Source organism: Mytilus californianus, unplaced genomic scaffold (assembly GCF_021869535.1).
Source record: "Mytilus californianus isolate M0D057914Y unplaced genomic scaffold, xbMytCali1.0.p SCAF_4, whole genome shotgun sequence".
Classification (NCBI taxonomy): Eukaryota; Metazoa; Mollusca; class Bivalvia; order Mytilida; family Mytilidae; genus Mytilus; species Mytilus californianus.
In genome coordinates, this window is record NW_026262690.1 from 937,519 (window position 1) to 964,098 (window position 26,580).

At 33.4% G+C, this 26,580-nt stretch overlaps 1 protein-coding gene across 1 annotated transcript in view; it reads left to right on the forward strand.

Moving 5' to 3' along the window:
• The first annotated feature begins 6,738 nt into the window (after positions 1-6,738).
• Positions 6,739-26,580, forward strand: part of LOC127698780 (neutral cholesterol ester hydrolase 1-like) — a 36,008-nt gene continuing 16,166 nt past the window's right edge. Inside the window, exons 1-6 of the mRNA XM_052202442.1 lie at positions 6,739-6,805; positions 12,982-13,197; positions 13,610-13,705; positions 15,792-15,912; positions 17,275-17,338; positions 21,098-21,219. Of these exons, the coding sequence (XP_052058402.1) occupies positions 13,054-13,197; positions 13,610-13,705; positions 15,792-15,912; positions 17,275-17,338; positions 21,098-21,219 (547 nt within the window). The 5' untranslated portion in view covers positions 6,739-6,805; positions 12,982-13,053. The remainder of the gene's footprint in view (positions 6,806-12,981; positions 13,198-13,609; positions 13,706-15,791; positions 15,913-17,274; positions 17,339-21,097; positions 21,220-26,580) is intronic.

Genomic DNA, 26,580 nt, shown 5'->3' on the forward strand with positions numbered 1-26,580 from the left:
AACTTTTCCGGAGGGAGTTGTAACCTTACTTTTATAATAATTTCTAAATTTTTCAACAGAGAATTAAAGAAAGGTATGTTATAAATCATGTCCGTACCGAAGCACTGCCTGCTGAACTGAGCGGTTGTCCGTACCGAAGCACTGCCTGCTGAACTGAGTGGTTGTCCGTACCGAAGCACTGCCTGCTGAACTGAGTGGTTGTCCGTACCGAAGCACTGCCTGTTGAACTGAGCGGTTGTCCGTACCGAAGCACTGCCTGCTGAACTGAGCGGTTGTCCGTACCGAAGCACTGCCTGCTGAACTGAGCGGTTGTCCGTACCGAAGCACTGCCTGCTGAACTGAGTGGTTGTCCGTACCGAAGCACTGCCTGCTGAACTGAGTGGTTGTCCGTACCGAAGCACTGCCTGCTGAACTGAGCGGTTGTCCGTACCGAAGCACTGCCTGCTGAACTGAGCGGTTGTCCGTACCGAAGCACTGCCTGCTGAACTGAGCGGTTGTCCGTACCGAAGCACTGCCTGTTGAACTGAGGGGTTGTCCGTACCGAAGCACTGCCTGCTGAACTGAGGGGTTGTCCGTACCGAAGCACTGCCTGCTGAACTGAGGGGTTGTCCGTACCGAAGCACTGCCTGCTGAACTGAGCGGTTGTCCGTACCGAAGCACTGCCTGCTGAACTGAGCGGTTGTCCGTACCGAAGCACTGCCTGCTGAACTGAGCGGTTGTCCGTACCGAAGCACTGCCTGCTGAACTGAGCGGTTGTCCGTACCGAAGCACTGCCTGCTGAACTGAGCGGTTGTCCGTACCGAAGCACTGCCTGCTGAACTGAGCGGTTATGACCCAGTGCTAGAAGATAAAAAGAAACACAGTTTTTGGATTTATCTTCACCGGGAACGTTTAAAGCCAAATACATGAAAGCCAATAATATATAAGTACTGAAACACATGAAGAGCTATTAAGGCCAAAAGGGACACTGAATAATAGCCTAGTCATGTTTGCCTAAAGACGTTGGAACCTTTGTTTCATTATAATTGTACTTATTTAACTGATTTTACATTCAACCCTAGTCTACCAAATAGGTCCTTTTAGATTTAATAGTTTAAATACCGCTTGCATATGGAGTATATATCTCCCAGTTGATACAAAATGCAAGAGCTTGCGTTCCCTATCATGATTTCCTTGGTAGAGGGTTGCTGTTAAGTTTACAAGGAAGGTGTAACCAAGGGATCCAAGTAGTAAAGAAATGGTCACCCCTTCGAAAACTTTACGGACGCCATCGCGAGTTGGTTGACTGCTATGGAAGATTTGTTTCACAGATGACGACGGATATGTTCCAATTGTCGTAACCACTATTCCGTCTTTTTTTCAATGTGACATCACCGAATGAGACTATCAACTAATTTGTACTTACATGAGCAACACGTGTGGTACAGTACCACATTTGTCGTAGGATCTGCTTACCCTTCAGGAGCACTTGAGAATGACCCATGTTTTGGTAGCGTTCGTGTTGGTCAGTCTGAAGTTTTTTATTTACAGTTTTTAGGCTGTTTTTTGGTCGTTTTACTTTTTTGTCATCGACTTATGAGTTTGAATATCCCTTTGATATCTTCCGCTTCCCTAAGGTTTGAGTAATCATAAAATATTATTCTGAGTTAATTATAGCTGTTGTTATAAGTCTTATTATATCAAACCCTATAAAATGTCCAATATCAACTTCTTAACAGAATTTAGTCGATAAAAATCATTTGTCCGGCAAAATCACCATAGTTATGTTTTTTAGAAATATATTCAGAAATGTTTACAAGTTTATAGATATATAGATTTGTAACTATTTATGAGGAATGTTTAGTTGTTTAAACTTTGATAATTAATGTATAAAGTTTTATACTGCTAGTGTCTCATAGGTCCGATTTTTATGGCTGGATACTGTTTGATTTGTTTCATTCAATATGTGTTTAACAATTTTACTTTTTTGTTTACCAGAACATTATTGTCTTTCATTAACTTTTCTGTTACTATTTAAGGCTTTGGTTTTTGTTGATATAAGGGTAAAGTGAGGTTACTTCATAGTATTTGTTTCATTCACCCAATTAAGATTCATGATGATATAAATCTGGCATTCAGAACTTATTAACGGTGTTAATGGTGTGCTGTGTGTAGTATTTTGGACATCCATGATATTCGTGCGTGTTGAATATGTAATGTACCCTTTTTGACAGTGATACATTTTTAATTCATTGTAAGGCTTCTCCTTGTGCTGATATGGATCAAATAGTGTTAGCACGAAGAAATTTAGTGCGAAAAACTAAATTATACACAGAGGCTATAGAAATACAACTTTCAAACGGATCAATACCTTTATATTCAGCAGTTGACATGGTCATAGACTTTTAACAACATCGTCTAGGAATATCTTATCTGATTGGCAGTATTTAAAAAAAGTTCTACGTGGAAATTAAGGATGGGGATCACGTTACTAGTATCATACCATCTAAGATCAGTTTTTCTCTTTTCCGATTTCATTCCTCGGGGTTAAAGAACTTGAGATCTGTCATTCACAGGGGTTTTAGAACTTGAGTTCCGGATTATGATTTATCAAACTGGTTTTGGTATTCTTTTCTGTTAGGGAGCTACCATTTGATTTTAATGGGGGGCTAGGATGAAAAATTTTGTCCTGCTTTTTTTTAGCTGTAATCTCTGTCCTGCCTTTTTATTTTTCACTCTATTCGGTCCTGACTTTTTATTTTTAGTTTATCCTGACTTTTTTTACCTAAATTGTCGTCCTGACTTTTTTTCGTTGCAAATGACTCATCCTGCCTTTTTTCTTTTTTTTTACTCAAAACTCCTGTCTTGCCTATTTTTTTCAAATTTCATCCTAGCCCCCCCCCATAAAAATCAAATGGTAGCTCCCTTATACAGATGTGGATATGATATGACTTTACAGGGAAAACGGTAGTATTTATTCTTCCATAGGCGACAATACTAACATTTCCTAAAATTAACACTTTTTATAATAAAAACCTGGACAAAACAGTTATGTGTGGTATTAGTACTTTATTATTGTATATAATAGTATATGTATGGACGATATTTATCTAAACGCACGCAAGAACACCTGTATCGTTTTAAAAGACCCAATAAATTCAAAAGTATCATTTATCAACATCTTAAAAAGCACAATCATCCTATTAAATATTTAACAGTTCAACCTTTAGAAGTAGTAAATAAGCAGCCTGGTGAATCTCATTCAAAGTTTGTACGATCGCGGAAAATAATTGAATTAAATTGGATTAAAAAATTACAGACAGTCTACCCTCTCGGTCTTAATGATAATATCATGGGAATTGGTAATATATCAAGAACCGATTCTGTTAACATTTTGGATATAGTTTCTAAAACTGTTCGTAAAAACCGTTCTCATGGGCGTAGAAAAAATCGCAATCAAAGAAAATTTCGGACCAACCATACAAATATTTCGGACCTAATTTCTATTTCAAAAAACAACGGCAGACATTATCTATTAACCAAGCTCTGTTCTTTACCTATAAATAAATTAAATAAAATTTTGGAGGATTGCAACACAATTTCATATTGCAGTCCTAAGTATGAAATCGTTCAAATTATAATGGCATATTGTTATTCTAAACTGTTTCCCAAAATTGATCACCCTGAAGATCATAAAAAACATTTTATTAAAATAAAGTATGTCAATAAAGGTTTTGATTTTGTAAATATTGCCGGTATTTTTAACGACCATTCTGTTAAAGAAAAAATTCCTGGATATTTTGATAATACTGAACTCCCTCTTATTTGTTTTATTTACAAGAAATCTACCCGAAAATTTGTGTTTGATTATAGCCAAGTCTGTAAAGATGTAAATATCAGTGAAAATACACCTCCGTCATGTAATTGTAGTAATTCCGAATACACTTATGGCCCCATTTCCCATGTTATAACAGGAGACCTTAACATCGTTCGCGACCGAGAGTTAAAATCATTCCTCAGTAAAGGACCTAAATATCGTCCCCCGTCAATTATTAATTGGAATGAGTGTCGTAATATCATCCACGACTCACTTCGTGCTTACTGTTTGAAATGGATAAAACGGGAAAAAGCTGACAAAAAATCTTTGGACTCTTTTTTTAATTCAGTAATGAAGATAGTTGATATACGTATACAACATTTTAAAGAACATTTTACTCTTAACAACAACCATAAAAATCCTTTCTCTCGTATCAAACATAAACTAAAAGAACTTGCCAAGGAATTTGTTTTTGTCCCGGCTGATAAAGCTGCTAATAATATCATTATAGTTTGACGTAAATTTTACATTTAGTTCTGCAAAAGGAAATCACGAATTCACCAACATTCCAACTGACTTCTTTTTCAGAAAACGATATCTGTAACAAACATAAACTATTAGCTACTTCTTTACAAGCAGAACCAAATACAATGAAAGTCCCAACTATGTACTGGCTTCCGAAGCTACACAAATCACCTTACAAATATAGATTTATTTCGTCTTCAAGTCATTGTTCCACTACTAAATTGTCTATTCTACTTACTAGTACACTTGGTACAATCAAAAACCTGATATTAAATTGTTCAAATAAAATAAGGCCTTTGAAAATAGTGGAATTAACTACTTTTGGAGTGTCAAAAACTCGTTGGAAGTACTTGATAAATTGCATGCATATATTGGTGATTTTGAATCTGTTCAAAGTTTTGATTTTTCTACCCTATATACCACTTTGCCTCATATTCTTATTAAGAAAAAATTCACACACCTAATTAAATGGGCATTTAAAAAGTCGGAATGCGAATACATATGTTCAAACTCTTTTAGGTCATTTTTTAGTAGCAACAAACAAAAGAGCTATGTCAATTGGACATGCTTTGATACTATATCTGCCCTTGAATATTTACTTGATAACATTTTTGTTCGCTTTGGAGATTCCGTATATCGTCAAGTTATCGGAATTCCAATGGGGTCTAACTGTGCACCACTTATTGCGGACCTGTTTTTGTATTGTTATGAGTTACAATTTATGACTAAAATCAGCAAAGACCCATCGAAACAACATCTGATACAAAAATTTAACAATACTTTTAGATATTTGGATGATATATTGGCTCTCAATAATGACAACTTCAGTATGTATACTAAAGAAATTTATCCTGTTGAACTTACTTTAAATAAAGCTAATACTAACAATGACCACTGTCCTTTCCTCGATCTTGATATCTATATCATTAACGGGAAGCTTAATACAAAAAATTATGATAAAAGAGATGATTTTTCATTTCCTATCGTTAATTATCCATTTTTAGATGGTGATGTTCCCTTGTCACCATCTTATGGTGTTTATATATCTCAACTTGTACGATTCGCTCGTGTATGTAACAACGTATTAGATTTTAGCGAGAGAAATTTATATATTACTGAAAAATTATTACACCAGGGTTTTCGATATCATAAACTAGTCAAAACATTTACTAAATTTTATCATCGGTATAAGGACATCATTCGTAAATATAACTCAACATGCAGACATCTTATACGTTCGGGTATTTCACATCCAATCTTTTATGGTAATATTCTTTACAAAGCACAAAAATGTCAGTATTCACCTCAAAAGCTAACAAAACCTTTAAACAGACTTATTAAGAAGGGATATAATTACGATACTGTTGTCAGGTCATTAAAAATTGCATATTTTGGCTTTAATTTTGATTCACTTATATGGTCTTTGCATCAGAATTAAACATATTTATTCTAAAACCAGTTGTTGGCATGACACGGGTTATGTTCTTCTCATATATTTTATGACGGTATAATACTAAACCCCTAACAGGAGGGATTGTGCCTGATATTCATATGATGAAGACATAATCTTTCAATCAGTTTAATTGAGGTCTGGAGCTGGCATGTCAGTAACTGCTAGTAGTCTGTTGTTATTTATGTATTATTGTCATTTTGTTTATTTTCTTTGGTTTCCTATTCTGACATCGGACTCGGACTTCTTTTAAACTGAGTTTTACTGTGCGTACTGTTGTACGTTTGTTTTTTCTACATTAGCTAGAGGTATAGGGGAGGGTTGAGATCTCAAAAAACATGTTTAACCCCGCCGCATTTTTGCGCCTGTCCCAAGTCAGGAGCCTCTGGCCTTTGTTAGTCTTGTATCATTTTTAATTTTAGTTTCTTGTGTATAATTTGGATTTTAGTATGACGTCCATTATCACTGAACTAGTATACATATTTGTTTAGGTGCCAGCTGAAGGACGCCTCCGGGTGCGGGAGTTTCTCGCTGCATTGAAGACCCATTGGAGGCCTTCGGCTGTTGTCTGCTCTATGGTCGGGTTGTTGTCTCTTTGACACATTCCCCATTTCCATTCTCAATTTTATTTATTATTCTGTTTTAGAAACTGAAGTCAAATAGTATCATGACCATCTTCCAACGGAGCTTGTCTATGGTATCCATGCCCAGCATCATTTTACATCAAATTTAAGGAAATTTGGAAGTCTTTTCGAATAATTCTCTAGAAAATATTTCAATGGGTTTCCAAATTTATATTGTAAATATACACACTGCATTTATTCATAAATAAATAAAAACATATATTGTACCCTTAAATCCAATCACAGCGCTCCTGTTGACTTCCTTCACCTGCCTTGGGTACACAAAAGGCCAACCTAAAGCCGGGAAAATGTAATACTACTTTTTTCCCTATAATAGACAACATTTAAAAGTTGAAATCTACCCTCGATTTGGACCGGTCCATTTTGGTAATATTTCACCAAACCGTTCGGGTGAGTTTTTAATAACTGCTGCACTATAGCACATTTATCATACTTTAAAACCAAGGATGTAGCTGAATTAACATATAGTCACAAATCATTGTTCATAGATTGATTAAGCCTTATGGTTTTCAATTATTTTGCACGGAAAAAACAATTTTATGGTAACGGTAACCATTCCGTGTAATAACAACAACGGGTACAAAAAATAGATATGACTGATTCGTCAGGATTTACCGATTACTTTAATATTAACATGTTATTTTCTTATATATTTTGGCTCATAGGAATAGGCGGCTAGAATATTTAGGTGTAAATAAACTCATCATAGATTAACCCGAATAACCTAGTTATAGATCTACCTTTATCAAAATAATTTTTTTTTTTAAAGTATTGACTAATCCTATACATTTGAAACAAATAATAAATGTTACAGATGATAAATTGACTTTCACACTAAAAATAATAATAACGTTTATGTACTACATATGATAAAGGGAAATCTTTGTGTATGTCATTGTGGGTGTTTTTATCTGATATCTCTAATAATAGTCAAGACATCATTGAATGAACGGCTCCTAGAATGGGTCATTTATAAAAAATACAATCAAATCGGATGATGAACGTGGATCTAAATATTTATGAATATCACATGTTATTTTTTTTTTTTAATATTTTACATGTACATGTAATTGTTAATTTTACGCATGACCTTGAATTATTATCGCCGTGAACTTCTTGACTGGGTTAAGTATTAGATACAGAACAAAGATAACAATAAAACAGGCTGGTAACAACCGTTGCCGTATAGTTTTTCTGCACGAGTAGTCAGGTCAATGTCCGAGGCGATAGTCGAGGACTTTGACCTGACTACCAGTGCAGAGAAAATTATACGGCTGGTTGTTACCACCCCGTTTCTTTTGTTACTTTGTTTTGTATCTTACTTCTACGACGTTTTGAATTAGAAAGACCAAAATAACAAACCCAAAGAAAGGAGTTTTTGAATAAAACATTAAAAAAAAAATAGAAGGAAGAAACAAATATAACTCAAAGATAGTGAGTTGTACAAGTTGTTATCTTTTTCTCAACGAAAATTGTACAAGTAATTACTTGTACAATTATATTTATATAAGAAATAACTTGTATGATGGCACCATACAAGTAATTACATGTACAAAGTTTTTGTACAAGTAATAACTTGTACAAAATAATAACATGTACACGACATATATACACCTTTATTCCAACAAAATATGTTTTGCCCCCTCAGTATAGTTCAATTTAGAATATTCAAAAGATTTCAACTTAACTACTGAGCTAACCGACGAGAGGTTTGTAGATAGAAATATTCATGGTTACAGTTACTCTTGTATATAGTCAGCAAATTCGTAGACACTTTAATTAGTTCAGCATTTTGGAACATAATTAGCTTTTTTTATAAATATTATTTTTATGAACACTTTTCATGTAAATTATTTTTACGAAAACAACTGTAATTGGGTCATAAGGTGTACGATAAAGTGCCTATGAACTGACTGAATGCACGAGTGACTCTATTCATAAAAAGTGTCCGTGTAACACCCGTTAATGTACTGTTTTTCTATAGCTCTGATGGGGAAAAGTCGTACAATTATTTTACGGTTCAGATCAAATCCTTAAAATTAAATCACTTAGATGATTTTATTCACTGTATAATAATCTGAAATTCCTTTGTTCTACCCAAAAAAATACTTAATTACATTTCGGTAGACTCTTCCTAAAGGGGCATTAGCTACGAGATATAAAAATATTAAAATATCATTGTTCAATCATTAATCAAAGTTAAATAGTGAAATAATAATTCGCTTTTAGCAGCCAGTTTGGTTCAATTTTGCGAAAATAAGCTAAGAAACATCGCTGATGAATTATTCACTTGCAAGTGAACAATTCGACCTCATTGAATCCGTATTCATGTGACCTTCTATTTGACCTCTTAGCTAGATATGAGTTACGCATAAAGTAGGCGTGTTCAGCTATTAAAGGAAAATAATGTCAAATTGAAAGTGAAACAAAGGTAAACCATTTGGGTGACTGATCCGTTCCACAAAAACTAATTCTCATGCAGGTAAAACCGATGATTAACATATTTGTTTAACCTAAAATATGAAATCAAACAGACTTAGGCAAATCTAAAATGTGTTCTTTAGCTATTTATATCTATATTTATGTTTATATCGGGTTATATGATCGTCGGCAGTCTTCGGAGGTCACCTCGATGGTTAATTAGATGGCGTCCACACTAAAATACACACGAAATGCTAATACATATTATCGAGTTCATGCATCGTTAATTGTTTATTTTAGACTTTTAAGAATTAAGATATACGTTTTAGTATGTTATAAATCAAATATGAGAACTTGAGTCAAATCGGTGAACAAGAATTTGACAGTTAATGCTCCTTTAATTGGAATGTTAGTAATGTATACTTGGTTGATATCTAAATAACATTAATACATGAAATTGACCGTTTGACAATTGTCAAAAAAATCCTCCCCCATCCAAGATGACGGCGTTATCAATAGGTCTGGGCGGAAAAGTAATATAGTCTAAAAGGGATGACTACACTGAGAGAATGACATTTTAGACAGAATTAAACGATTGGCATTATAAAAGAAAGCAAAACAAAAACACTACAAACGTTATGAGAATATTCATTTGTTTACAAAGTCCTCGACATCATTACATTTATATTACAAAATGTCCTATATTACTGAAGGTCTAGCAGCAATACATGGTTTCTTTTAATGATATACATTAAATTGAGCTGAAAAATGAAAATATGATTCGTTTAACTGTTTCAGTTGCTTAAATTTCGAGGTGAAAAAATCCTTGAAATAGTTTCTCATTTATAAAGAAAATATCTAAAAGCGGTGAACCATGCTCTTTAAATAACCATTTCACATTAAACGCATGACATATTTTTTTTAATATCGATATGATGCAGCAAGATAAATATTAAGGATCATCGACTTTAATTTGGTGTTGAAATCATTCAAAGTAAAATCAAAGTAGAAATAATTTGGTTATTGTGACTTACATCAACAATATATTAAGATGGAACACATACTTTGTTGTGACTTACATCAACAATATATTAACATTGAACACACACTTTGTTGCAGCCAAGACATTAGATCAGAGCTGTATTAACTCGGCTTATCGGAACAATTGTCGATCAATTTATGGGAAATATTAGTGCTATTTATTTTGTTACTAATAAATTATTGATAACTGTTTATATGTAATAGCTTACTTTTGGGCTTCATATAAAACTGAAGTCGCTTTACTAGTGTTCAATCAGTGACGTAAAATACCCCGTAATAACAATGTTAAAGCGATAGAAATGTTGCAGCAACATGAACAACACGACGGGTGCCACATGTGGAGCAGGATCTGCTTACCCTTTCGGAGCACTGAGATCACCCCCAGTTTTTGGTTGGGTTCGTGTTGCTCAGTCTTTAGTTTTCTATGTTGTGTTTTGTGTACTATTGTTTGTCTGTTGGTCTTTTTCTTTTTTAGCCATGGCGTTGTAAGTTTATTTTCGACTTATGAGTTTGAATGACCCTCTGGTTTCTTTCGCCTCACTTTTGCAGAACCATATATACATTATTACACATTATAAGTACAATATTTTCAGTACATTTAATACTTTTATACAAAAAATTACACTTTAAAAATATAATTAAGTTGTGAACATAATAAGTACAAATATTATGTTCAATCATCAAATCATAGTATAGATATCTACATGTAATATAAAGTTATTCAGATTAACAACATTGACATATTACTATTGATTCATTATTATTCGTTGGATACCAATTTTCGTGCATTTAATGGTGAACCACGAAATTTAATGTTCAACGAAAAACAAATTTTCTATAGACTTGTATGCAGACTTCGGCACAACCACGAAATTAAATATCCACGATTATGTAAGTTTTCCCTAATCCACGAAAATTGGTACCCACGAAAATAAATGAATCCACAGTAAGTGAATATTAAAAGCGTCCTAAAACAAGGGAAATAACGCTATACCAAAACTATGTGCTTAACATACTTCTTCGTTATTTCAACCTATGTAAACCAAATACATTATAACTCTAATAACACAATACTAATCCCTACCAACTTGTGGAGCTAGGTAGTTACTGCTGTGGCACAAATCATTTCAAACGTATATACTCGTAAATCATACAGTGAATTTCTATACAACAGCTTACATTCCAGCAGCGCCTGCATACGAAACATGTATCTCCCAATTGATAAGATATTCCAGGGCTTGTAATTCCTATCATGATTACCTTGATAGAGGGTTGCTGCTCACAAGGAAGCTATTAAACCAAGAGTTCCAAGCGGTGAAGTTGAAATCGTCCCTTCGTAAATTTTACAGACACCATCACGAGTTGGTTGACCGTTATGGAATATCTGTTTCACAGATGACAACGGATATGTTCCAATTTGTGGTAACAACAACCCCTGCCCCTTTTTTCCCGAATGTGACCTACCGAATTAGACTTATCACCGGGTCTGTACTAACATGAGCAACACGACGGGTGCCACATTTGAAGCAGGATCTGCTTACCCTTCCAGAGCACCCGATATGACCCCCAGTTTTGATGGGGTTCGTGTTGCTCAGTCTTTAGTTTTCTATGTTGTGTTTTGTGTACTGTTGTTTGTCTGTTTGTCTTTTTCTTTATAAGCCATGGTGTTGTCAATTTATTTACGACTTTTTGAATGCCCCTTTGGTATCTTTCGCCTCCCTTTTACACATTCTGTAATCCAAAATTACATAGTTTAATAACAAATTTTAATGAAACCGTATTCAAACATAGACATAATTATCAAACATACATTTTGAATAATGATCTTGTGTAATAAAGTTAAACATAACTCGGACAATAAAATATGTACAGAAGCATAGTTCTCTATGTAGTACAACTTTGTTCATGTTTTGTATTTATAATCAATCAATAACGTTATAGTGTATGGACTAATTCACACAAGTTATACACGGTAAAATTTACTCAAAGTCTTATCGAATACACATCAAAGTATGAATCGGAATGTGTGTGTTTTCTAAACTGATTTACATATAGCTCTAACGAATAACTATCAGTAATTTATGTGATAAAATAAATGTATAATAATGCATATAACTATGTAGCGATAATACTTTTCGGGATCACAGAGAAAAATAACCATTCATACCAAGAATTATTCACTATATGAAAATATATTAGAAATATTAATAAAGAAGTAATTACAGAAAACTTTCGTCAAAATGTCAAGTCTTTCATTTCATTTCAATACTATACAATGTATTCAATATAAATTATCAATCATTTCAAAGGCTACTAGGCATAAACATCTATTCATTTCGAATCCATTAGACCTTCTAACTCAAAGAAACTCAGCCTTAAACTTTAAACCAACCAATCATTTTACTAGAAATCCAAACTAACCATGAATATTCATCAATACACCAATAATGCATGGAATGTATGGAAACGTTTCAATGTAATCAAAATTTAGAAAAGACAATATGTTTTTTTATCTTTATTTCACATTTACATAATTTTACATCTTTATAAATAAAATTCAGGAGCATCAGCCATCAGTATTGTGATACATCTAAAAGAAAAAAAAAGTCAAATGTTAAGCACCTCTAGTGTGCTTGTGGGAGGTCGTGGGTTCGAATCACGGCCGGGATACAATTGGTATTTGCTGCTTGTACGCTAAGTACGCGGTATTAAGTTGTAAAACTTGTCGTCTCGGAGTCAGAATAATGTGTCCGAGTAGAGTGACATGTCTTCCTGTGGACTGTTACCGTGTGAACAAGACGTAAAAATCCGACTCAGCCTATCGGTCTAGTACAAAGCAGGGTAAGTAATCATATTACATTAACATGTTCTCGTCTGGAATATGCATCTAATAAGCCGCTGGGCGCATCATCATCATCATCATCATCATCATCATCATCATCATCATCGTCATCGTCATCGTCATCGTCATCGTCATCGTCATCGTCATCAATTGTTATTTTTCTTAATTATGAGTAATATCACAATGTCATTTTTAATGCATTACTTCCAATCTAATAAAATGTATATTTTGATTGCAATTTCATTTTGTTTTGTCCTAACAGAACATTGTCAACATACCAGCATTTCTACATTAACCAACAACCTAACTAAAAAGAAAGAGTCTAAAAACGACAATGAAATGCCTAGCATGTGTACTTGTTTTACCTGTTCTGATGTCTTTATTGGCCTATCGATATATACAACCGATGCCATCTGGAGCAAGGGAACCCAGAAATCAAATGATAACTTTGGGTTTGTTCCGGGTTTTGGATGACGTAGTATGTATTTATTAGTAATTGGATACCATCAATCCCTTAGATCATATTGTTTTTTCGCCTATTTTCATAAGAATTATTGTCACTATTTTTCACGGAACACAGCTTGTAGCATTGCAACCATTTTATTTGCTAAACTAGTGTAAACAGTACCTACATTTATAAAAAAAGAACAAAGAAAGAACCTACCTTTTTTAATTAAAAGGTACATGGAAATACTCGCAATTCATTTTTCCTGTTTACATAAAGACAAACAAAAAATTGAAAGCAATACTTTATAATTTTCATGCGTCTGAAGCGCTTTTCTGGATTTATCTTAATCAGGAACGCTCAAAGCCGAATATTTGTAAAGCCAATAATGTATAAAAGCCGATGAAAATTATTTTGATTTTTAGTATCTTTTTTTTAATTTCAGATATCAATACTTAGCTCATTTGGATACTCAAAAACAGAACTTTTTAAGAATGCATTTGAAAACAATCCACGTCCTGAGCCAGATCCGAGAGTTTTGGTAATTCTTAATCACACTTCCTAGGATCCAGAACTACATTGTACATCTCTTTTTAAGATTGTAGAAGAGTAAATTAGCGATTTAACAAATTATTTTGTAAATTCTGCATACAAATTTGAATGACAAAGTAGATTGGATTCCTTTCAAGAATCAATATTAAAATATTTTCATGCAAGTACAAATGTACCAAGACACTGATAACATTACTTATGATACCACTCCCCCTACACGATTTGTAACATACGGGCAATCCAAGCATATTTTACATTTTTATAGACATTGATGAGATTTGTATCATTTTTACTATCAGAGATAAACTCATAGCTCCAAAACCAATTGGGAAAGGTAAGGAGGAAGGAAAACTAAAATGAACACATCATAAGTCTATAAGATTTTGTGTTAACAAATGAATTAATCGTTACGATATTTACTATTTGCACGTTGCAAATCTTCCAATGAAAGAGTCTCTTGTCTAGATTTGGCTGTAGAAATTTCGGTTTGCAGTGCTCTTCAACATCGTAATTCGTTTAGCATTCCAACTGTTTTGATTCTAGTGTTATCTATGAGTATGAGGTAGTTCTATAAGATTCTAGTATTACCTATGAGTTTGAGGTGGTTCTGTAAAGTTGTAGTGTTACTTATGAGTTTGAGGTAGTTCTATAAGGTTCTAGTGTTACCTATGAGTTTGAGGTAGTTCTATAAGATTCTAGTGTTACCTATGAGTTTGAGGTAGTTCTATAAGATTCTAGTATTACCTATGAGTTTGAGGTAGTTCTGTAAAGTTGTAGTGTTACTTATGAGTTTGAGGTAGTTCTATAAGGTTCTAGTGTTACCTATGAGTTTGAGGTAGTTCTATAAGATTCTAGTGTTACCTATGAGTTTGAGGTAGTTCTATAAGATTCTAGTATTACCTATGAGTTTGAGGTAGTTCTGTAAAATTGTAGTGTTACTTATGAGTTTGAGGTAGTTCTATAAGGTTCTAGTGTTACCTATGAGTTTGAGGTAGTTCTATAAGATTCTAGTGTTACCTATGAGTTTGAGGTAGTTCTATAAGATTCTAGTGTTACCTATGAGTTTGAGGTAGTTCTATAAATTCTAGTATTACCTATGAGTTTGAGGTAGTTCTGTAAAGTTGTAGTGTTACTTATGAGTTTGAGGTTGTTCTATAAGGTTCTAGTGTTACCTATGAGTTTGAGGTAGTTCTATAAGATTCTAGTGTTACCTATGAGTTTGAGGTAGTTCTATAAGATTCTAGTATTACCTATGAGTTTGAGGTAGTTCTGTAAAGTTCTAGTGTTACTTATGAGTTTGAGGTAGTTCTATAAGATTCTAGTGTTACCTATGAGTTTGAGGTAGTTCTATAAGATTCCAGTGTTACCTATGAGTATGAGATAGTTCTATAAGATTCTAGTGTTACCTATGAGTTTGAGGTAGTTCTATAAGATTCTAGTGTTACCTATGAGTTTGAGGTAGTTCTATAAGATTCTAGTGTTACCTATGAGTATGAGGTAGTTCTATAAGCTTGTAGCATTGCAACCATTTTATTTGCTACACTAGTGCAAACAGTACCTACATTTATAAAAAAAAAGAAAGAAAGAAGCTATAAGATTCTAGTGTTACCTATGAGTATGAGGTAGTTCTATAAGGTTCTATTGTTACCTATGAGTTTGGTGTACTACTATGAAATATAACCTTGGTATCATTAATGCTTGTGTGTCCTCCTCCTTGCGCGAGGCTTGCTATAATATATGACTGTAGAATTGCATTACAAATGATGCATGCATAACAGGCAATCTTTGCCTGGTCTCACTGGTTTAGAGCTCGTATAATTTTACATGTTTATTTTCCATGATATCTGTATAAACCTGGACCTTCTGCTGGCACTAAACAGAAGATAAAATACTGATAAGAATTAAAATACTTTTGTCAGTAAACAAATATGCCACATACATTTTATAAACCGACATGATATCCTTTATCATACAGATTTATTAGATTCTTTAAAAGGTGAGTCAAATAAACGTTTGCCACTTAACAAGCCAAATGCCTACAGTCAAATAGATAATCATTTTTTTTTATATTGTAGTCTACGGATGAATATTTTGATGGAATAAAAGTGAGAATATACCGACCTTTAGCATCTAAAGATAAAGTTCTACCTGCTATGGTCTACTATCATGGCGGTGGATGGATTTATATGTCTGTCAGTAAGTGCATCTTCATTAGAAATATACAAGACCGTTAGTTTTGTATAATGTATTGCTATCTCGGAGCCTTGTATAGTAGCTTACTTTATACTCTATGAGCTTTTCTCATTCTTTAATGCTTTGATCTTTCGGTAAAAATGTGTTTCATTTGCAATCGCATCCCATCTCTTTTTCAAAGTGTGTTAACTACAGCCATTTATATTTGTATTAGATTTTTTCTTTATCGTTAATATCTTGTCGTTATATGTAAAAAGTATGTCTCAAGATTAACATGAAAGAACATCTGCGGAACTAACCCATATCAGCTAAATGACCTTTGATTATTTTAAGAAATAGGAGATAATACCATATATAGATTTATATTTACACAATTAATCTCAGTTTAATGTACACACAAATATACGGAATGAAATAAAAACAAAACAAAAGTGTACAAAAAAAGGAAAATAACAAAAATAGCGTACTCCAATGAAAATTCAAAACGGAAAGTCTCTTATCCAATGGCAAAATCAAAAGCTCAAACACATCAAATAAATGGAAAACAACTGTCATATTCCTGAATAGGTACAGGCATTTCCTTATGTAGAAAATGGTGGATAAAACCTGGTTTTATAGCTAGCTAAACCTCTCACTTGCATGACAGTCGCATAGAATTTCATTATATTGACAATACAAACATAATAGGTAAAAACGTCAAAAATTGGGGAACAGCAGTCAACATTGTGTTATAATCTTAATCACTATAAAAACAAATAACTATATACAAAGAAAAAAAATATGGCATATATGACGCTCTATAGACAAAGTACATAAGCAAAAATGAAGTCAAGAATACAAAAATGACCCTAGCACAATAACACAATGGTGGGATGTATAAATACCTAGCCACGCTAGAAGTATATACCAGAAATGGACTAAACATTAAAACGTTTAAACCCGCTGCATTTGTTTGCACCTGTCCTAAGTCAGGAATCTGATGTTCAGTAGTTGTCGTTTGTTGATGTGGTTCATAAGTGTTTCTCGTTTCTCGTTTTTTATATAGATTAGACCGTTGGTTTACTTTTATAAATTTTGACTTGGATGGAGAGTTGTCTCATTGGCACTCATACCATATCTTCTTATATCTATAAACAGTAAAGGTTAAAAATATACAAAGACAAATAAAAAAAGAACACTATAACGCGTAATTAAGATGATAAACAACGTAAGTACCTAGAATCTATACTTCAAGACCATCACGTATTATTTGTGACGTATAGCAGTCTACAGCCAAAATAGTTATTATCGGAGAAGTGTTTCGTTCTGTCTAAAACTCTAAAATAATTTTATCCAGAATAATTCAATTCATTATTTTTATTTCAGATAGCTACGATCCTTTAACAACAGCCATCTCACTAAAAGCAAATATTGTTGTCATTTCAGTTGAGTATGTCGTTTATAACAGTTAGATTTTTTTTAAAAGTGTTTTTATTTTACGCTGGTGAAGATTTGGTTACGTATCACTTCTGGCACTGAAGTTTCAAAAATACGCCAATTTATCAAAGCTATAGATTTTATCGGGCAATCATAGCCATTCAATTATGTAAACAAATACATTTTTTGTAAAAATACCGATAGTCGATGTTATAATCTGTCTTATGCGATCTTTCTTCAACAATAACTAAGCGAACACTACATTTAACTTCAACTACTAATGATTGTTATACTTATATCGTTGTCTAGCAATCTCATTGTTTATATTGTTGTCTGGTAATCTCATTGTTTAAACTGTTGTCTGACAATCTCATTGTTTATACTGTTGTCTGGTAATCCCATTGTTTATACTGTTGTCTGGGAATCTCATTGGTTACACTGTTGTCTGGGAATCTCATTGGTTACACTGTTGTCTGGTAATCCCATTGTTTATACTGTTGTCTGGGAATCTCATTGTTTATACTGTTGTCTGGTTATTTCATTGTTTATACTATTGTCTGGTTATCCCATTGTTTATACTGTTGTCTGGTAATCCCATTGTTTATATTGTTGTCTGGTTATTTCATTGTTTATACTGTTGTCTGGTAATCCCATTGGTTATACTGTTGTCTGGTAATCTCATTGGTTATACTGTTGTCTGGTAATCCCATTGTTTATATTGTTGTCTGGTTATTTCATTGTTTATACTGTTGTCTGGTTATTTCATTGTTTATACTGTTGTCTGGGAATCTCATTGTTTATACTGTTGTCTGGTAATCCCATTGTTTATACTGTTGTCTGGGAATCTCATTGTTTATACTGTTGTCTGGGAATCTCATTGTTTATACTGTTGTCTGGGAATCTCATTGTTTATACTGTTGTCTAGGAATCTCATTGTTTATACTGTTGTCTGGTAATCCCATTGGTTATACTGTTGTCTGGTAATCTCATTGGTTATACTGTTGTCTGGTAATCCCATTGTTTATATTGTTGTCTGGTTATTTCATTGTTTATACTGTTGTCTGGTTATTTCATTGTTTATACTGTTGTCTGGGAATCTCATTGTTTATACTGTTGTCTGGTAATCCCATTGTTTATACTGTTGTCTGGGAATCTCATTGTTTATACTGTTGTCTGGTAATCCCATTGTTTATACTGTTGTCTGGTAATCCCATTGTTTATACTGTTGTCTGGGAATCTCATTGTTTATACTGTTGTCTGGGAATCTCATTGTTTATACTGTTGTCTAGGAATCTCATTGTTTATACTGTTGTCTGGTAATCCCATTGTTTATATTGTTGTCTGGTTATTTCATTGTTTATACTGTTGTCTGGTAATCCCATTGGTTATACTGTTGTCTGGTAATCTCATTGGTTATACTGTTGTCTGGAAATCCCATTGTTTATATTGTTGTCTGGTTATTTCATTGTTTATACTGTTGTCTGGTTATTTCATTGTTTATACTGTTGTCTGGTAATCCCATTGGTTATACTGTTGTCTGGTAATCTCATTGGTTATACTGTTGTCTGGTAATCCCATTGGTTATACTGTTGTCTGGTAATCTCATTGGTTATACTGTTGTCTGGTAATCCCATTGTTTATATTGTTGTCTGGTTATTTCATTGTTTATACTGTTGTCTGACAATCTCATTGTTTATACTGTTGTCTGGTAATCTCATTGTTTATACTGGTGTCTGGTTATTTCATTGTTTATACTGTTGTCTGGTTATTTCATTGTTTATATTGTTGTCTGGTTATTTCATTGTTTGTACTGTTGTCTGGTAATCCCATTGTTTATACTGTTGTCTGGTAATCCCATTGTTTATACTGTTGTCTGGTAATCCCATTGTTTATACTGGTGTCTGGTTATTTCATTGTTTATACTGTTGTCTGGTTATTTCATTGTTTATACTGTTGTCTGGGAATCTCATTGTTTATACTGTTGTCTGGTAATCTCATTGTTTATACTGTTGTCTGGGAATCTCATTGTTTATACTGTTGTCTGGTTATTTCATTGTTTATACTGTTGTCTGGGAATCTCATTGTTTATACTGTTGTCTAATAATCTCATTGTTTATACTGCTGTCTGGTAATCTCATTGTTTATACTGTTGTCTAATAATCTCATTGTTTATATTGTTGTCTGACAATCTCATTGTTTATACTGTTGTCTGACAATCTCATTGTTTATACTGTTGTCTAGGAATCTCATTGTTTATACTGTTGTCTGACAATCTCATTGTTTATACTGTTGTCTGACAATCTCATTGTTTATACTGTTGTCTAATAATCTCATTGTTTATACTGTTGTCTTGGAATCTCATTGTTTATACTGTTGTCTAGGAATCTCATTGTTTATACTGTTGTCTGGGAATCTCATTATTAGTCCTCTACCGACGAAGTCGAAGGGGACTTTAGGTTTGCACTCCGTCCGTCTGTCTGTCTGTCTGTCTGTCCATCCGTCAGTCCACACTTTTCTTCGTGCTTGAAGATATTGATTTGATATTTGGTGTATTGTTTTATCACGACAAGTTACAGATCAAGTTCGAATTTTGTTCTGGTCTGATGATTTTGTGCAGAGTTATGGTCCTTGGACTTAGAAAATTCACTCAAATAATCAGTTTTCCGCACTTTTTTTCGTCATGCTTGAAGATATTGATTTGATAATTGGTATATAGTTTTATCATGACAAGTTACAGATCAAGTTTGAATTTTGTTCCGGTCTGATGATTTTGTACAGAGTTATGGTCCTTGGACTTAGAAAATTCACTTAAATAATCAGTTTTCCTCACTTTTTTTTGTCATGCTTGAAGATATTGACTTGATATTTGTTATTAAGTTTACACCATGACAAGTTATAGATCAAGTTAGCATTTTGTTCCAGTACAATGAATTTTTAACCGGTAGGGGACTATGTATTGCCTTGCAATACTCTCAGAATGCTTGTTTATACTGTTGTTTGGGAATTTCATTGTCTATATTGTTGTCTCGGAATCTCATTGTTTATACTGTTGTTTGGTAATCTCATTGGTTATGTTGTTATCTGGGAATCTCATTGGTTATACTGTTGTCTAGGAATCTCATGGTTTATAATGTCGTCTTAGAATCCCATTGTTTTGAATATCATTGTCTCTACTGTTGTCTGGGAATCTCATTTGTTGTACTGTTGGCAGGGAATCTCATTGGTTATACTGTTGTATAGGTATCTTATTGTTTATACTGTTGTCTGTCTATTTGTCTTTTTATCGTTTAGTTTCATTTTGTTTTTCAACGGCTGTTTGTTTTTTTTTTAATTTTGATCATTGAAACAATAATAAAAACTTTAAAATGACAAAATTGAAAAATGAAGCTGAACATGCATGAGAGTAGTGCATTTATTGAGATATATAAATACATTACGATAGGGCACAGGTATGGTACTGCTGAAAAATGTGAAGTTGGCAATTGCAAAGTTGCAATCATCACGCGTGTCATAGATTCTAGGTTAAAGTGGTCCGTCTGTGTCAAAATCAAAAGATTATTGATTTTTCAGAATCATTGTATTCACAACCGAATCCTCTTTAAATCAGGACTAATGCTTAAACAACTTTTCCTTTTAACGAAAACACGACAAGTATCATAATATGCTATCGGAATATTTTAGTTCAGCCCTGGTTTAAATGGGATTTATATATAAACTCATAATAGATATACGAACTGTGATGAAACATATCTTTATTTGTGTGTTTCTGTAGGTATAGACTTATGCCGGATTACATTTTTCCAAGTCAGTTTGAAGACTGTTTAAAAGCCACAGAATATGTATTCAGAAACGCTGAAAAATACCTAATTGATCCCTCTAGAATAAGCATAGGAGGTAAATATATTTAAAGAAAGTTTCATTACACTAACGCAAACTGCATTCATGTACACAATCCTGGGTTGTAACACGTTTAACTACTTCAGAATAGTACAACTATCGACAAACTGCAGGTTAGATGCATGACTGCATAATTTTATACAGTACGTGAGCATAATTAATTCTGAGCACAACTAAAACATATCCCCTTTAAGGTGTATCCAAATAAAAATAAACCATCACCAAGACACTAACCATGATATACTGTGTTACAACATAAACTTAAACCGACGAGGAAATGCAGCACCAGACAAATGAAAGATATATTGAATATTGCCTATTTGCTGAGTGGTTATAGGAGCTAGACAGGCAATGTTGTCGCATCAGACTACCGATGCTGCACTATATATAGCCTATTTAGCCGAGTGTTTTTATGAGCTAGGCAGGTGGTGTTGTTGCATCAGACTTACGAAAGCTGTACTGTATATATATTCTTTTTGGCCGACTGGTTTAAGGAGTTGGATAGACGACTGATTTTAATAGCTCTTAAACGACTGAACAATAATTTATTAAGAAATTTTCAATCTTTCATTAATTTTGCAGACTTAATCACTGCGGTAAATTTAGCACTGTTCAGACAATTTGGTTACAGTCAATTAAGATCTGCTCAGACTATGTTCAGCCTGCTCAGTAGTTTTTATTTGCCTGTACACAAAAACGTCATATTGAATTGTCTGAAAAGCTTCTGAACAGTACAGAATTGACTGAAAGCGAATTGTCTGAACAGTCCTGAAATTACCGCAGTAGAAAAGTCTGAAAATTAAATCAAAGACTTAACATGACTAAATAATGTATTGTTCAGACTTTTCAGATGTGTTAAGACCAACATGACCGTTTCAGTCTAAAATTCATTTACTAGTGGGTGCTGTCGTCTCTGACTTATGAAAGCTGTATTATATATAGCCTATATGGCCGAGAGGTTAAAGGAGCTAGACAGGGGATCTTGTTGCATCAGACTAGCAATGCTGTACTGTATATAATCATTTTGGTTGAGTGGTTTAGATCGTTTCGTTTGATATATATGCAAGAACAAACTATAAAAATTAGTTGAAAAGGGCTAAACTCATCAGATCGATACAAAGCAGAACAAACATCTAACAAAAGCACAAAAAAGACACAAAGTACAGGTCTGAGAGTACTTTAAGTTGTATTCACTTCTACTTCTTCTGCGTGATATTCTATTCGTCGTTAGTGGACACGATTGCCCAGATGTAACTTTCTTCGGTTTTGATGGATTTGATGACTTTGAACAGTTTATAACAAAATATGTTCATTTATGAAACACACTTTGATATAAACCATTTGTTTTATTTTAATATGAGTTTGTTGAATATAAATACGAAAACAATTGTTTGATTTTAATATGAGCAATTCGTTGAACTCTCATATTAACACTTTGTTAATTTTGATATGAACAACTTGTTGAATTTTAATATAAACAATTTGTTGAATTTAATATGATAATGGTTTGGTTTTTGTGACAGGTGATAGTGCTGGTGGAAATTTAGCAGCGGCCGTAGGTTTAAAGTTTTCTCAAGAACCAAAACCGAGTTTAGCAAAAATAAAGGTACAAGTATTATTGTATCCGGTTTTACAAGCGTTTGATTTTGATCTTCCATCCTACAGAGAGTATGCTGATGTATCTGGCGTGTCTTACTTAAACAGAGTGGATATGATTAACTATATCAATATGTATGGATTTCAAGATCAAGGAAACTTGGACGCTATTTCTAGAAACAAACACGTGTCAGAGAAAACACGACAAACATACAGAAGTTTAGTTGACCCGGGTTTACTTCCTGAAGATCTACAGAAAAGAGGTGGAGCTAACACAAAGCAATCAGAACCAAATACAACGTTATCGGACACAGTTCATGACAATGTAATTAATCCATATGCATGGCCTCTAATGGCTACAGACGATGCGTTACTTAAATTACCAAAGACATATGTGGTAGTAACAGAGTATGACCCGTTAAGAGATGAAGGACTCATATTTGCAGAACGACTAAGAAGACTTGTTCCGGAAAACATTGAACTAAGTTACTTAGCTGGATTAGAGCATGGTATTTTCAGTTTATATAATTACAAAAGTCAACCTTCGACTATGGACACATTAGTTGATTATCTTAATCGAAATCTGTAAAACAACAGTCTATAAACCTTAACAACATGTTACAAATATATAATTGACAGTCGTAATCTGTTAAACAACAGTCTATAAACCTTAACAATATGTAACAAATGTATGATTTACTAAATGTTAAACGATCATTGATTTTACTGTGGCAATTTCATCATTTTACACTTTTTTTTACTTTATAATAAATATTCAACAATCTTTGAATGATGTAGTTCTTTTCCTCACATATCTGCAATAACGAGTTTCTTATTTCATTTTGAAACTGAAACTGCTGTAAGACATTGTTAACAGTATTAAACGTTTATAACATACTTTTCACAAATTCGCTAGAAATTATTAAGAAACCAAGTTATATGGAGTTGGTGTTCTTTTTAGGAGTTCCTTTTGGTCATATAGCTTATCATGTTATTACATATATATTTTAAATCTTTGGTTTTCAGATTTTTAGTTTGAGAGTTCCTGGATATAAGTCTAGAAACGAACTTCGAACGCACCAAAGGAGTAAGTCCGATAGGGGCTAGTTTTGGCCTAAAATTTGAAGTACATCTGATGAAAGATTTCAGTTTTTTTTTCTACTTCAGTCGATTCAATTCGTTTATGTAAAATATTTGAACTGATTTGGTCATTAGAGACGCTCAAATTCAAGCTTAAAATGAAAAATCTATCAAATATGCCATAAAACGTCACTTTTCAGATGGTTTTTGTCTAAAATGGAATTGGCCGCATTCGTGTTCAGTCTCAACCTTTATATATGTTATGTATTATCATAAAATACAACATATATTTAAATTATAAGTATGACCACAAATGCGGCCACTTCCATTTTAGACAAAAAAACCGTCTTAAAATTAGCACAAATGCTACAATTGTGAAGATTTTAGTAATTTGGCATGAATTTATGATGCTATTACCTGATGCATGTGCATTGTATTGTCAAAAACATCCCATATTTATGGAACACAAGTATTATACTTTCCAATAAAGAGCTTAAAGTTTAGATTTCAACAAATTTGTAAAAATGCTATATTTTGGGGCCAAAAAGGGGTCTTACCGGGCCTACTCCTTTATGAAGTGTTCTTTTCGTATGATATAGGTTTGTATAATTTGAATATGCATGAATATAAGTTGTCACCCGATCATTCCTTGGAAATGTGTTTTTATTTGGAGATTGCTGATTTCTATTCCAGTTCTTGTCCATTAAAGTACTTTATACTGCAGTCCTTTTCCTAATGTTGCATTTTGTTCCCAGTGCAAAACAGCAAACTATTCACTAACTGATAGAACATTGCCAAAAATAGATTGAAAAAAAAAATTATCATTAACCTATGAATACTTTAAAAGAATATATATTCAAATTTATGTAATACCAATTGCATCAATAACACGACGGGTGCCACATGTGGAGCAGGATCTGTGTATCCTTCCGGGGCACTTGAGATCACCCGCGGTTTTTGTTGGGGTTCGTGTTGCTCTGCTTTGGTTTTCTGTGTTGGGTTTTGTGTACTGTTGTTTGTCTGTTGGTCTTTTTATTTTTTAGCCATTGCGTTGTCGGTTTCTTTTCGACTGATGAATTCTAATGTCTTTTTGGTATCTTTCGCCTCTCTTTTACAATACTGGTAATCGTAACAAAAATCATCACCACTATTGAAACGTTCAATAATCGGTTTTTCCACAAGTCAAAATTTTTGTGTCTCTTCGTTCCTTTGGAAAAATTAGCTGTAACTAATAATAATGTATTTAAAATCAGCAATAACACTGACAAAGCTATAAAAACTACCACAGCTCGCTTGAAATGATCTGTGTCTCTTTCTGTTATTACCGCTTTCAGTTGTGTTAAATTTGCTGTCAGTATGGTAGCACTTAAAAGACATAAAACATTTAATGCTTTTATATCTAGCTTTTCTTTAGGGGGTTCCTCCTGTAAACGATAAATATGGACACTTCAAAACTATACAGAGAATGACACCATTAAAGTAGATGTAATGAATTTACGAGGATTCTACTGACAATTTAAGCAATGTTCATTTGTTGCATTAATTAACAAAAGTTCCAATGGGGTTCCTCCGCCTCGCCTGTAAATGCATCTCTCGGTTCCAATGTGGATCCTCCGCCTGCAAATGCATCTCTTGGTTGCAATGGGGTTCCAACCCCTGCAAATTGTGCATTATCATACCATTTAAGACCGGATTCTGTTTCCTCCTATTTCATTCCTCGGGATCATATAACTTGAGATCCGTCATTCACCGGGATTATAGAACTTGAGATCCTGAAGTTGATTTATCACACTGGTTTCACCGTTTAGTATTCTTTTCTGTTTTACAGATGTGGATATGATATGATATCATGACTTTAAAATAGACAATATTTAAAAGTTGAAATCTACCCTCGATTGGACCGGTCCATTTTGGTAATAGTTCACCAAACCGTTCGGGTGAGTTTTTAATAACTGCTGCACTATAGCACGTTTATGATACTTAAACACACAGGGTGTAACTGAATTAACGTATATCACAAATTATTGTTCATAAATTGCCTTATGGTTTTCAATTTTTTGACTACATGGATAACCTGAAAGTTTTTCAATTTTATGGTATCGGTAACCATTCCGTGTAATAGCAACAACGGGTACAAAAATAGATATGACTGATTCGTCCGGATCTACCAATTACTTTAATATTAAAATGTCTTTTTCTTGTTATTTCTGTTTGCTCATAGAAATTAGTAATCCGGGTTACGTTTACGTACTTCATATGATAAAGGAAAATCTTTGTGTATGTCATTGTGTATTGATTTATCTGATAAATCTATTAAGGTTCATGTGGACCCTTTGGCTAAAATGGCTGCATTTTCACCTCAAAATTTACTCTAAGTACAGACAAACCTGTGTATCTGGAAAAGTTTTAAGGCATAGCATGCCCTAGATAAATAAAATTCAAATATATTTTATGTTTTAGAAAATGAAAAACTTAACAGGATTTTGCAGTGCACTTTTTTTCATTCCTCCAGAAGGTGCCAAAATAAACTAAGTTGAGAAAGTGGTTTGAGAACTTCCCCACAGGTAATAATTAAAGTGAACTGTATTGATTGACATGGACAATAGATGGACAATAGATACCTGACAATTATTGGTGATTTAAACTGTGTACCTGAGTGGACCATATCAAGTGACACTCAAC